The sequence below is a fragment of the Fusarium pseudograminearum genome, chromosome 3, assembly GCF_000303195.2.
Source record: "Fusarium pseudograminearum CS3096 chromosome 3, whole genome shotgun sequence".
Classification (NCBI taxonomy): domain Eukaryota; kingdom Fungi; phylum Ascomycota; class Sordariomycetes; order Hypocreales; family Nectriaceae; genus Fusarium; species Fusarium pseudograminearum.
In genome coordinates, this window is record NC_031953.1 from 2,506,068 (window position 1) to 2,520,147 (window position 14,080).

Here is a 14,080-nt window from a genome sequence, read left to right on the forward strand (position 1 = left end):
CCGCTGCCGCAGCGGCTGCCGCAGCAGCAGCTTGTGCCGAGTTCTGGCCAGCCTGCACAGCTGCAGGAGTGCCAGCCGCCATCTGAGCAGCTTGACCTTGAGCTCTGGCTTGCAAAACAGCCTGGGAGGATGTCAGCTTTTTGCTTCCATTGGGCCGTGCTGCTGTGTTACTTACTCGTCTTTGAGCCTCTTGCCTTGACGCGAATTGCGCCATCTTTTCTGCCAGAGCTTGATCTCTTTCGTAGCGTAGCCTGCTGTATTCTCCTGGTGTTTTCGTTGGGCGTTGCGATGCGGACTCATTAGTCTTTTTGTTGGCAGCATTCTGCGATGCCGTGTGTTGCTGCTTCTGTGCTGTGGTCTCCCGTTTCTTTGCCAGCTTCCGCATGGCATCAAGCATTGTGAGATGCTTCTGATTGCGTCGCCTCTCTACTCTGAAGGGAATGGATTGATGCCTTCGTCGCCCAGGAGTGACTGCTCCGTTGGCTTGGTTAACCTGCTGCTGTGCCATCGCCTGGTTCTGCATGTTAATCATGTTCTGGGCTGTATTAATACGGCCCATATAGGCTTTGAAGTACTGCGTCTTAGACATGTCCGCTGGCAGTCCTTCCAGATTGATCCACCTCTCAAAGCATTCCCAAGGAGTGCGTCTCTCCGCACCAGAGTTGAAAATGGATCTGGGTGCAAGTATACTAGAAATGAGAGACCAATTATAAGAATGTTCCCGGACAAGGCTTCGAAGTTCGTCGTCCTCGGCAATGGTCCATTGTGATGGGCTGCGACATTCGAAGAAACTTTGAGAGGGCATGGGGTATTCCGAAGGTGGCCGGAATTGATGGCCAACATACAAACGATCGCGAATGTGCTTCATCTCAGGGTTAAACAAAGCAACCTCGTCGGTGGCTGATGGTAGGGGAAGGCTGGGTGTAGAATCGCTGCTCACAAAACCAGCCTCGCCTTCGTCGTCAGAATCTTCGTTCTGATAATTATATCGACTGCGCTTTCTCGGTGGGCCATCTGAAACCAACTTCATGTGGCCCTCGACGTACTTGCTCAAGGGCAGAGCTGGTCGTCGCCAATGAGCGTCGGGATCCCATTCGGGGCCTGTAAGATCGAACTTGGGGACCTGAAGAGGTGCTCCAAACATTGGGAGCTCTTCCAAAAGCTGGTCTGCAGCGGCAGTTCGGCGTAGACCAAAAACGACATCTTCGTCTTGAAGGTTGAATATGGCGGATGGCGCTATTGTCTCTGGAAATTCTTCGATCAGGTCATCGAGATTATCGATAGATTCGACATCTTCGCCAGAAACGAGATCGGGAGTTAGATGGTTTGCGCCCTCGACGTCAACCATGGCGACATCGCTTGCCGGCTTCATCTTGGGGGGTATAACAGCTTGAACTTGCAGTGTCTTCCGCTCTTCAGGGGTAGCTTCATGCCATTCTGCACAAGCATATGCAAGATTCTTGGCTACAGCTCTCTTCCATTTTCGCTCCTCTCGGAAATCTGTTCGCATCCATTTCATTTCTTGAAGCACAACGTCCCAGTGAGACGGGGGCCGGGTGGGCTCAGGGCAACGTTTGGGTTGCCGCAGAGACCATTTATCGTGCTGCTGAAGATGGTAGACGCGCCTCAAAACTTTGCATGCTTGGTGGTCTTGGATGGCCAGGTTGGCATCCGGCGTTGTAACGGTCTTGTTGGCAGTATACAAGATTTTCTCGATCGGCTGCATCCATGATGAACTGCCAGCAAAGCCCTGAACAAAAAGAGGGGTGTAGTAGTCTTCGGTCGGAAGAATCGTGTCATGTTGGCTGGTCACCATCGACTTTTCTTCGCCCTTCTTGGACTGCTTACCAAACACAACCGTCGAGGGCTGACTGCGAGATGTCTGTCTTTGATGAGCGGAAATGTGACGGTGCCTCAGGGTTGGTGATTTGGGAGTAGAAGTTAAAGGAGTCAGCTGATGGTTTATGCTCTTATTGGTAGAAATGTGTTCCAACGTCGGGGTTTGGCGAGGGGTCACGCCAACAATTTCACTGACAGACTTTGGACGCATTGCCCCAGACGAAACTCTAGTGACAGCGCGCTCAACTTTGGGCGGTGAATCTTGACGAACAGGCTCGGGGGGTGCAGCGACCTCAGTTATATGCGCAGGTGTAGGCGAGGACGGACCGCTGTCGGCTGCATCCAACTTCTCAGGTGATATGGGCGCTCCGATTTGACTTTCAGTACTTGCTTTAGGCTCGGGCGCATCCACATCCATCTGTTCAGGGGCCTCTTCTTGGCTGTCTGGAATTTCCTTACTACCTGAAATTTCTGCAGGTGCACCAGTTGCTAAAGCGGATTTCGCATCAGTATCGAGTATCTGTTGGGCATGCTTCTCCTCAACCTTTCCTCCAACCGTGGGCGCAGCCTTGACAACCCTGTCGTCAACATCCGACATGTTAACATCTTCGGACACTGGCGCTGGTATAGCAGTGTCTGCCTCCTGGCTAGTGCTCGCCGAGTTCAGTGCTGCCTCTTTCTCTGCTGCGACATTCGATCGGATAGATTCTTGGAGAAGCTGGGCTTCGGCAGAGTCAGGGGGTGCTTCCAATACACGGTCTTCCAGGTCTTTGGTTGAAGGAGCTCGAATATCATCGCCTTGATGACTCTGATGGTATTTGTCTGTGCCTCTCTCACGGGTACCATCCTCAATATTTTCCTGTTCTGCTGGCTCGACATACTGTGGCCCCTCATGCTCCGGACTTGTATCTGTAGAAGCATCATCATGTACCGCAGGTGTAGTCGCACTTTGGGCCGTTGAACCAGGCGAAGATAAAGCGTCGGCGGAACGAGTAGCGTCGGCAGAGGGCTTAACTGTTGAGGGAACACTTGTGGTTACAGCAGAATCCCCGACCCCCTGACCAGACTTCACTGACGATGTTCCAGTCTCAACATGGTCGCCCTTTGTTCCTGTTTCAAAGGTGACTTGAGGTTGGCGCGGTGCCGATGCGACTTCATTTGGATCGACACGGTCCTCTCCGTTCGTTATCGGATTCGCATTGGCGCCAGTGGATGCAGGAACATCTGGAGAGGTTGTTGGTATCGGCTTTTCAATCGCATCGGCAGGTGGAAGTACAGCTTGGGTGTTCTTGGCGGGTGGAGGAACGAGATTGGCGGTTGTAGCTGACTCTGTTGAAGTCTCGGGTGTGTTAGGTCTTGTTGAAGTAGCAGCAGCATCGGGTTTTGTAGATAAAGGTGCCTTGTTAGACTGTTGGTCGTCCTGCGCATCCGTTACATGGGATTTATTTGAATTCTCCGGCGTTTGCTTCGGCACAGATTCATTCGCAATGAATATCGACTTTGCCAGAGATTTCTTGAGCACTTCTAGCGAGAAGGTTGGCCTCGTGGGGATGCTGGCTTCATTGAGCGTCTTGCTTCTATACTGGCATTAGCATGTTGCAGGCATTGGCGGCACGATGCACGCGGAAATCAATTCCAAAAAGCGCGTGTTCAATTTGCATAACGTACTGGTTGATATCGTTGGCTTGCAAGAATTGCCATTCGGCTGGTGTTGTGGTCGGCGCGTCTGGGTTGGTCAAGACTGGGTGCGGCAGACCCTCGGACTGTGTCGCAACAACGAACAGTTCGCGAAGCTTTCGCTTCCGCGACGTCACAATTGAACTGAGGCAAGTTAGCAGGCCGAAAAAGACATCGCCATGATCGGAAAAATTAGCTCTTTCGTTTGAGCTTATACTAACCTGCACTCATTGCGCTTTGATTGAAGCAGCCTTGATAGATCGGCGGCTCCGACCTCAGTCATAGCATCGACGGCCGCGACATCCGTTTTGGGGTGAAACGGACGTTGCAAGAAATAATTTGAAGTCGCCTGAGATGAATGCACAGGTTTTTGACGATGAAAAAGGTTGTTGTTGATTGATTTTGGGGTGTCGGTGTTGAGGGCGACGTCGCTGGAGGGCGTCAAAATTTCTGTCTCTGGGGAGACGATACTGTGGTGTTTTGGTGGTTTGCAGCTCAAAGCGCTGAATGCAGTAGAGTTTAGGTGAAGCACGGGTACATGGGGGACATTGAACGCTGGGGAAGGTATCGGAAGAGACTAGAGAGTGCGGGACTGGCGGTGGATTAGGGGGGGCAATCAACCAGGCTTGCAGCAAATAGTGGGTGTAGCGCGACTGGTGGGTAGGAGAAGTGAGGATCAAGGTTTGGGATAAGGCCAAGGTTTGTGGAAAACGAGATTCAAATTTCTGGTCCAACATCTATTGTCTGCACTGTGCTAAAATTGTCCAACCGCTGCGCCAAGTGCACTCACGAGCGCGAGGGGCCATAGAAAGGGGTAGAAGTCCTAGGACAGCACGGTATGTTGGTGCATGTCAGGCACCGTGTCCACTACGCTCATATTTGTTAGAACAGTCATTTAAATCTCCACCACGTAGACTACTGTATGTATCCTTTCTCATGCTTGTAACCTATAAAAAAAGGCAAGTGCATGTACATGTGTACGTGTAAGTGAAGGCGAAAGTACATGTTGCGTGCAATTATCTGTACTATGTACAGTATTTTCTTTCAATCTTCTTCCACCCCGTCATCCACAGGGCTGGATATCATATTCTTTCATGCTTTCATCTAGGGCGATCAATAACAAACAGTGTGCCACTACCTATAGATACCTACCTAGGCAGCTAGGGAATCAACGTACAGTTCACAGGAGCTTATCGTTTCCGGGCATTAAGCCTTCAGGTGCTAACGTATATCCCAAAGTCTGGCATAGGTACTAAGTTATGGTGGAATGATAGTCCTTCAAATTCGTAAGAAGCAGCCTCTTATTTTCAGCACTGCATGAGCTTTTAGCATTTTACTTAACAATGAGCCTTATTATGTAGCGACTCTGATTCTGCATTGACCGCTTGATCGGGTTCTCAATGAGGTACTTCTTCATAAGTACCACTTGTCATTCAGCCACTCTCCAAGAAGAATCGGCCCGCCACAACCTATGCGTGCGCCACAAAAGACTTACGACTGCCTGCTTCTGACGTCTTTCAAAATTTATCTGTCTCCTCTACTCGACATAGATGCATGTGTATTTGCGCTTATCAACAGAACGACTTGCCAACAATGTCAGAACAAAACAAACCAGCAGCACCACGGATAGCAATCAAATTCGGTGCTCCTTCGAATAACAGCAATTCAAAAAAGCTCGCAAGACCACATCCGCCATCGTCACTAGGAAAGAGACCGCGACCACAAGCTCTAGGAGGAGCATCTGATTCCGAAGACGACCAAGATGACCACCGTGGACGACATGAAAATATTACTGGCTTCGGTGCCGAGGGCGCAGAAACAGAGCGCAAAGCGAAGGACCCAAGGACAGAGAAAAAGGACTACGTGATTGCTCGACAAGCCAATCGCGACTGGAGATCAGAGGCCAAAGCGCAGAGAAAGGGAAAGAATCTGCTTCCCGAGGAGGCCAGGGCTCAACAGGCCGGAACAACAGTCGAAACAGAACCTGCAGACCAGGATAAGGGTCTGAAATGGGGTCTGACAATCAAGGAGAAGACCGAGGACGACAAACAGGATGCCGATCGGGACCGCAAGGACGAAAGGGCCCCCAGCCAGGGCGATAACGATAAGAAACTACCTCCCAAACGATCAGCAGACGATGAAGCGATAGATGCGCTATTAGGGAAGAAGGAGGAAGAGGAAAAGGTTATCCATCCAACCGAAGAGGACGCCTACCAACGCGACATCCAAGATGCCGGCGAAGCGTCTACTCTGGACGACTATGAAGCCATGCCTGTAGAGGAGTTTGGCGCAGCTCTCCTGCGAGGTATGGGTTGGGATGGTAAACCTCGCGGCACAGTAAAAGAAGTCAAGCGACGTCCAAACCGGCTCGGACTTGGTGCCAAGGAACTCAAAGGAGAGGAGGATCTTGGCGGATGGAATCAGAATGGGAAAAAGAACAGGCGACCACGCCTAGACGAGTACCGCCGAGAAGAGAGTAAACGAAAGGAAGGTCGTCGACATGAAGACAGTTACAAGCGCGAGCGTGAGCGGGAAAGGGATCGAGACAGTAGGCATGGGCATCGCGACCGTGACCGTGACCGTGATCGAGACCGCGAAAGAAACAGAGACGACAGACACCGAAGCCATCGAGATCATGATCGACGACGTTGAGACAACGAAATCAACATTGCAATATTAATTCACCCTATTGGCTCATCAGAACGACGCTTTTGTATTTTCATGGTAAGAAGCAACTTGAGCTTCGGTAAACACCCATTGCAGCCTCACATCATACCTACTAGACTAGACATTCACAAGACACAAATTTCAATCCACTAACGCGAGCATGCACAAGGGGTATTTATTTGAATATTATGCATTTTTAATTAAAACTTATACTACAATTACAGCCTAGACCGCACGATCGGGGTATACGTATACTATATTCCTTCAAAAACAACCGCAACCCAACGCCATGCAATCCCTCATGAGCAAATGATTCTACCTCGCTGGCACGGTCAGTCTATCCGTTCCAGAATGAACTGCTCCTTCGGCCATGTTACCATCAGCATCAGCCAGCGATGCGAGGCGTTTCTTCTCCCCATGTCTCTTTGTAAAATTCAACGATCTTCGAATCGACATGCTTCGATCCCGGCCAGACTTTCCTTCACCACGACCACGATCTCGATCAGGATCTACCACATCCTCAAGATCCTTTCCTTGCTTGAGCGCTTCCAACGACCTTTTGGCAGTGTCCACGTCTTCGAACACGACCTCGGTATCAATAAGGACCCGGTCAATCTGCCCGGCGATACCACGCTGCTTCTCCAACTCCTGGAGTTTCTCTCTTAGCTCCTTCATGACATGCCATCCGTCCATTATCTCCTTTTCCAGTTGTTTCTGGTGATCTTCTGGGAGTGCATTATACTCTCTCTGTCCTTGAGCCATGCGAGCCCGACGGATGGTCTTCTGGGGCGTCTTGGATCGTTCGGCCTGTTTCACAACACCCTTCAGCGTGTAACCGACCGGACCAACAATAGCAGACAGATTCTTGAGTACTAGTCCTGTCAAGCCCATACCTGTGCCCTTGACAAATCCAATTGGCCCATTCTCTTTTGCTCCGCGGATTGGAAGACGAACAACTCCTGTGAAACCATCGTAGACACCATAGGCAAACTCGTGCCCAGCTGCTCGGAGTCCAGAATGAAAGCCAGTTACTCGAATGGGTCGTCGTACCGTATTGTCGCCATATAGTCGAGGAGCATTGTGAAATCCCTGTGCCAGAGCCATGGAGAGGTCCACTGGCGCCTTGGCGATAGCTGTAGCTGTCCTTTCAACGCCACTCGCCATATCGCCGACGTACTGTCCGCTTGCTTCCTCGGCTGTCGCCTCGGTGTGTATTGAAGCACCGTCCGCTGTGTTTTCGGGATCTGCTGCATCGTTTTGCGATGCTTCTTGGTTGGTCTTCTTGGGTTTCTTTGATCTTTTTACGCTCTTCCTTCTTCTGGTCGACTTTGTCCTTTTTGCCCAATGGTAAGGAACGCTAGCAACGCCGTGGAATGCTTCACCGACTGTGCTAGCAATGGAACCAGCAATCCCAGTGACAGGCTCTCCAGGACCTTCGAAATCATTCCATTCTTTATGCCTGAGGAGTCTCAAGCGCTTCCAGGTCAGAAGTCCGTTATCAACAAGCATGTCAGCAGCCAAGGCACCCAATTTGATATTGGTTCCTTTGACTTCCCAGACAGCAGTGCGGTCTCTGAGGATGGAGCATCGCAGAATGCTAGGAGATTCGAGGTTTAGCTGTCGGTGGAACTCCTTGACAGCATTTTCAGCACCATCACCCTCTTCTGCTATTCGCTTAGCGATTTTTTCCGCAGCTTCTCTTGCCTTGTCCGAGAGACAATACTCGATGCCTTCTGCGAGTTTCTCTGCGTCTAGATGTTTGTAGGGAATCGGTTCAGGGCCGACGTCTGCGCTGCTCACCATCTTGCCCCAGAAATTCTGGTCACCGAAGAAGGGAACGATCATTGTTGGCTTTCCGCACTTGAGCGCGATGGCTGTTGTACCCGCACCTCCATGAATTACACAAGCTTTTACTCGTGGGAAAAGCCAGTCGTGAGGGGTGTTGTCGAGCATGAAGACGTTTTCTGGGACGTCATCTCCTCCAAGTCCACCCCAGCCCTTCGACACCAAGGCACGAACACCTGCCATTTCAACGGCCTTGAAGATCATTTCGGTGAACTTGTCAGCATCATCGACAACAATGGAGCCAAATCCAATATATATAGGGGTGTCTCCAGCCGCAATGAAGTCTTCCAATTCCTTTGGTGGCTCAAAGGTCGAGGCCAAGTCGAGGAACACGAAGCCAGCTACGTCAATTTCACTGCCCCAGTCCTGTGGCTTGGGTACAAGACCCGGTGACCACAAATACGTGAAAGGTACATGCAGACGATACGTCGCACCAGGTGCCCAGAGAGTTGATACCGGGTCTAGGGCCAAGGTCTTGACACGGAATTCGTTAACCAGATCTCCCAACCCTTGCCATACCATCATTTCAACCAAGGGGTATGAGATGAAGTTGGTGTATCCTGGATCCACGTTGGAGTTCTTGATGCTCGCCAAGGGGTGTGGAAACGCTTGCGTTGGTGTATAAGGAAAGGTAAACATCAAGTGAACAGGGATTCCGAGCGCTTCAGCACAGTGAACATGTGCAAAACTTGGCGGGTTGGCGATGATGACGTCCGCCACAAAGGGATTCTTCTCGCCCATCATCTTTAAGTTCTGACGGTCCGACTCGTCGTCTGTGGCATTAATGCACGCACGCCAGAAACCATCAAACATAGTAGCCATGGCAGCTCGTCGTCGGCCAATATCTCCAGCCTTGAATGTCTCAAGAGTCGGGATCAAACCAGGATTCTTAACCATGAAGGCCATAAGTTCAGATGGGTCGCCCCCAACTGAAAAGAACTCGAGGCCCGAATCCTTTTCCACAAATTCACGAAACGCTGGGTGTGTAGCGATGCGTACTCGATGTCCGTAGTCCTCCTTGAGGACCTTGCCGATTTTTAGAAATGGTTGGGCATCTCCTCGTGAACCAATAACCATGATAACAATGTTCAGGCGTGTCTGGGGTCTTGGGTCCGCCACAGCTGTCGCAGAGGATGATCGACGTGGGCTCTCGGGAATTGTCAAGTTGGATGGCTTTTCGGCTTGTTCCACCCTTGGGGGTGCCACCTTGCTAACAGCTGCACCGAGAGCCTTACTAAGATATCCGGTACCTGCGGTCTCATTGACAGTGATTCGCAAGCGTCCATCCTTCTTGACCTTTCCAGATGTTTGGTAATTCTGGTTACCGACGCTGAAGTGACCATATTTATCATCACTAAGGTCTTTATGTGATGCCTTGTCTTTCTTCCGGTCTCCATCACTTGGTGGTTCCCGCCGGTTGATCGGTCGTTGCTCTTCGTCGGACGATGACGACGAACTTCTTCTAGAGTCGAGTGCTGTACTTTCGGGGCCTTCCCAAATCGCTTTGTTCAGATATGATGTGCCAGCCCTGGCTGGGCCGGGTCGAAAGTATGAGTGATGGCGGTGATGATCGCGCCTGGGCTGTTCGGTTTGCCATGTCTTGGTCGGCTTGGGTCGGTCCTTGGGAGCTGATGACTTTTTTGACAATACATGTCCAGGGGTTTCTGATACGGGCACAGGTTGTGAATGAACTCGTGTTGGTTGACGGTCTTCGCTTGGGGCAGCGTTGGGAGTGACAGCCTCTTTGTGACTTCTCGACGATAATGGGCTCTCGGGTGACAGGATCGGGCGTGGAACGGCGGCGGGAAAGGCGAGATCTCCATGGTCATCCGTAATTACTGTTGTGGGTTGTTGTTCGTTTTCTCCATCGTTGTACTTCTGCGATACTTCTAGCTTAAGCCTATTGCCATCTTCTGATTGAGAATCCATGGCAGCAGTACTGCGACTCCTCTGTGGGAGCGGGAAGGTTTGATGTCTTTCTCTCGGGTGGTTTATAGACAGAGGAACGCGAAGAAATTATGCAGATGGCTCTGTTTATAGTGATGGGATATCGTAGTCGTCGTGTCACGGTCGTGTACGCCACTTGATCAGTCGCACCTTGGCAATAGGTCTGCTTGGCAAATGCTGTTGCTAGAATCACGTATATTGTACCACGCTTCAGTGCACAAGTGTAATGAAAAGAGAAAAAAGGCCGTGGTCAAGTCTCGGGTCATCGAAAGGTTCCTCCCTTCTACTCTAGTATTGACAAACAAAATTGGGCAGGCGTCACAAGGCCACTACTCTGGTCTCGGGAATGTTCTTTCTTAATTTCTGGTTCAGATACAATGACGTCACTTGCCGTCTGTTCCACTGTGTACCCCTTGGCGCTCGGCGTTCTAGCTTCTTTGGCGCCGCAAGGCTAATTTAATGGGCCTCCGTAAGGTCTCATTCAGTGCAGGGAACAGGCGGGAATCGTCGATGATGGGCCAAACTCGTACCCAGGCAACTCGGGGTGATGCCGGTTTCAAAGAGCTGCAGCCATGCATTCATTCGTTGTCAAGCCAGAGTTTCTGGTCATCATGCTTCACCATTAAGAGCTTTGTCGTTTTGTGACAGCTTCTTTCGTAGGTACCCAAAAGGTACAGTCGCCCCGTGATGTTCAACAGAATCAACATCCGTATGTTCATTAGATATTGTGACGTAGTTGTTGTCCTCCGAAGTCAATGCGCTGGCGTAAAATAATGAACTTATCATGACTTATGGCATGTGCCTAACGGCGAATGCTCTAAGCTACCAATTGACCGCCGTCATACAACTAATACAACTTACACAATAACTACTAGGGTATTGCTCAACCGCTCAACATAACCTCTCTCGGCGGCGGACTACTACGCTAACTCGGCAAGGGCCCGACAGAAAAGTCCATCTAAGCCCAGGTAGTCTACAAAAGATAAACGACATGGGGTGTAGGCTAAAATGTCATAAACTGACCTAGTAATTTCGCCTCTCCCTGTGACTGGCCAAATTCCGTGCTTTGTCCTTGACTGCGGACTCGTTGCTCCGGGCATGAAACTACCACCCACCCTGTACGAGTTCATTCAAAAACACTTCTTGTTTAAGTGTGTTACTGACTGATACATCCTGTGGTGTATTTTGGTATGTCATAATACGACCAGTCAAGAAGATGTCTGGCTTTTGTTTTGGTTTGTTATTGTGATAGATGTGGTTCTATTTTGCTGCAAAACCCCCCGACAAATACTCCTTTAACTTATACCAATTGCCTACCTAGTATTGGAACGAAGCAAAAATAACGATAGCAACGAGATCAACAGCTTATAGACACATATTATTATTCGAATATGCGAATTTCATTACCATGGTAATAGCAGAATATTGTAGAATGTCATTCATATACAACTGCAAGTTGAACTACAACACTCTTGTCGTTCTTACTCATAAACTCTAGTGCAACGGAACACGCTCAAGGGTATCCGTCAAAATGCTCAACTGCATTGACACCTCGCCCTCCTGGTCTTGACCATCAATCTCTTTCTTTTCCAGTGCCTCCGTCAATCGCTTGGCAGCAGCAAGCAAAGGGTTCGCGTATCGATGCTCTATCGCTGCAGCCATGCCAGCAGGAGCCAAGCTCTTATAATCTTGACCACCAAACAAAAACAGAGAGAAGTTTACCACTTGAAGATGGAAGGGTGAGTTCTGTACCCAGAACTCCCATAGCGCCTCCAAGTCCGTCTCAGCAAGATACTCGAGATCCGGAAACAGTGTGTACTGGAGCTGGTCCAAGCAGTCAGAATCAGCAAATCGTCCCTTTGAGCCAGCCTTCTGGGTGGCGATGATTTCCTCTCGTAGCCATGTCACTGCACATGCTTGCAGAGAAGAAAACATGCAGTTTTCCAGCAAGTCCTCCAGAATATTTAATCTATCCCCTTCATCAGGGTCTTGATGAAGGATTTGGCCTGCCAACACGGTGGCTGCATTCCGTACTCGTAAAGATGGATGAAATACAGAGATGAGAGTTAGCAGATGATGATATGACATGAATGTTGCTTCCCTGTCTTCAGCCGCATTAGGTCCAACTATCCGCTTCTGATCCTGAAGCCAAAGTGCAATGACAATCAATGCCTCGACAGTGCCAGGGTTGCCCTCGATTTGTATCTGTGGTTCATCGCCGAGGAACCTCTTCAACAAGTTGTGGTGCTCAGGGAAAATACTGGCATTGGGCTGTTCGTAATTGGCGTCAAAAATGTCCGATGCGAACATGCGATAAGCGGTCAAGCAAAGGAAGCCGCCAGATGATAGTTTGATAGCTTCGGGATTTTTGGGATCGGGCTCGACAGACAGTGGATTCACCGCGAACGGAGACTGCAAAATCTTCTTGACCTCGTCAGAAGGCAATTTCGCCAGGCCTAAATCGCGGGCAACAGCCTGAAGGAATTAGAAACAATTTCCACCATGGTAGATAGACGACTTACAACTAACTGTCCAACTAAGGCGTCCCTGGTTTGAAGCTCGTCTACTTGCTTGAACGCTTGCAGCATGGTTGGCTTCTTCGGTACAATCCTCTCGGGGCTCAAATATTCCAAATGTCTTGCTGCCCATTCCAAATTGTTCGAGTTGACATAAGCTTCGAGAATACTTGTTATAAATGACTGCAAGAGTCGTGATACCAGCTCAGACTCGCCCTCGCCTGCTTGGCCTGCATGCGCCTCAGGATCGGGAGCACTCTTGGACATGTCACTCCCCTGGAACGCCGTTTCTATCTTGGCGCTAGATTGGCGTGTAGGTAGAGGTGGTCGCTTTCGCCCAGAAAGAGATCGTACAAGGTCAATAACCGCAGCCGTCGTCTCGGCACCTTGGGGGTTGTACGCTCGGTAAACGGTTTGCAGTGTGGTATGAAGGTATCGTGATGGCGCCTTGACCTGAAGTCTTTGGTGGAGGATGCTCAGCATGCCTACCAGGATAACGAACTTTGCGCTCGCCGAGGCGTCGCCGGCCTCGGATGATTCTGAGTTGGCGTCAAGAACTTCGATAACCTTGAGGATGACTTCGCGAGGGTTTCCCAGGCGGGCAATGGTCTCGAGACAGCCCTCGCTGCCTGGGACAGAGATTAGCATCTCCACGAGATCCCAGCCGATTTCGCTCGTAAGCGCAGCGTCTTGGAGAATGTCCTGGAGAGTTGGGAGAACTTCGGGGGAGAGGTTCGTTTCGACGACGGTAAGGTATGTAAATGTGTCTGTCGCGGGAGGACGAGCCTCTTTGAGTCTCTGGATGGCCTCTTCGGTAGACACCATGGTTTCGAATGTACAATATCTGGGTTGTTTTATTTCCCTCTCGACTCGGTGTATAAACCGTTGTCTGTCTCTCGCAAACCAGCTCGATTAAATCGGTCCAAGATCGCCACGGTTTATCGGTAGCTGAAGAGGGGTCGATCGTTCGGCTCGTGCCAGGTCTTAGCGTTGGTATTTAGCGAGAAGAAACGAGTGTTACTGAAGCGCAAAAGAAAATACAACAAAAGAGGTAACGAAGGAGAATAGCTAGTAGATTCAGGGTCGATAAGCCCCTGGCCGGCAAGTGTTTTTGTGGTCTCTGGTAGATGAGATGAGGGAGCATGTCACAGCATGAAAAGAACGAAACGTGCCGATGAGGGATGACGAGTAGCTTTAGTGGAGACCTGGCTTCTTAGCGCGGGACAGTTTCGTCATCACGCCTGCAGCCATGAGCTTGTTTTCCATCTAAGTTGGGGGCGTCCAAAAGTACCTACAAAGAGAATATCAGCGACTTATCGTCAGACTCTTCTTGGAATATACGTCAAATAGTCAATCTCGGACTATTGGTTTGCTACAACGACTGAAGCAACTGACCAACAGGTGTCGATCCCAAGCCTCAGAACATTGTATCTAAAGATAGCCCCAGGCTACCTGTGAAGCTGCCGATATGCTACAGGGGTCAACCTTCGATCGCCAAGCCAACTCCCGCAAGTTGTCCATCATGCGTAGAGTTTAGCTTCAATTTGAGATGTCAGCACTTTAACGACATTAGAGCCAGGAAATTACTG

General features: G+C 50.1%; 4 protein-coding genes across 4 annotated transcripts; 1 reads left to right on the plus strand and 3 right to left on the minus strand.

Annotated features, from left to right (window-relative positions):
* Positions 1-175: 175 nt before the first annotated feature.
* FPSE_05177 (uncharacterized protein) lies at positions 176-4,322 on the minus strand (the record flags this gene model as incomplete). The annotated part of the gene is made up of 4 exons (XM_009258295.1): positions 176-3,416; positions 3,508-3,660; positions 3,738-4,071; positions 4,307-4,322. Coding segments are annotated over 4 exons (3,744 nt in total), but the record flags the coding sequence as incomplete, so codon positions are not given.
* Positions 4,323-5,109: 787 nt separating this feature from the next.
* FPSE_05178 (uncharacterized protein) lies at positions 5,110-6,168 on the plus strand (the record flags this gene model as incomplete). Its single annotated transcript, XM_009258296.1, has 1 exon — positions 5,110-6,168. One exon carries the CDS (start codon positions 5,110-5,112, stop codon positions 6,166-6,168), a length of 1,059 nt encoding a protein of 352 aa, XP_009256571.1.
* A 330-nt stretch (positions 6,169-6,498) lies between these two features.
* FPSE_05179 (uncharacterized protein) lies at positions 6,499-9,957 on the minus strand (the record flags this gene model as incomplete). The annotated part of the gene is made up of 1 exon (XM_009258297.1): positions 6,499-9,957. The coding sequence occupies one exon, from the start codon at positions 9,955-9,957 to the stop codon at positions 6,499-6,501; it is 3,459 nt and encodes a 1,152-aa protein (XP_009256572.1).
* Positions 9,958-11,469: 1,512 nt separating this feature from the next.
* FPSE_05180 (uncharacterized protein) lies at positions 11,470-13,316 on the minus strand (the record flags this gene model as incomplete). The annotated part of the gene is made up of 2 exons (XM_009258298.1): positions 11,470-12,450; positions 12,498-13,316. The coding sequence occupies 2 exons, from the start codon at positions 13,314-13,316 to the stop codon at positions 11,470-11,472; spliced, it is 1,800 nt and encodes a 599-aa protein (XP_009256573.1).
* Positions 13,317-14,080: the final 764 nt, after the last annotated feature.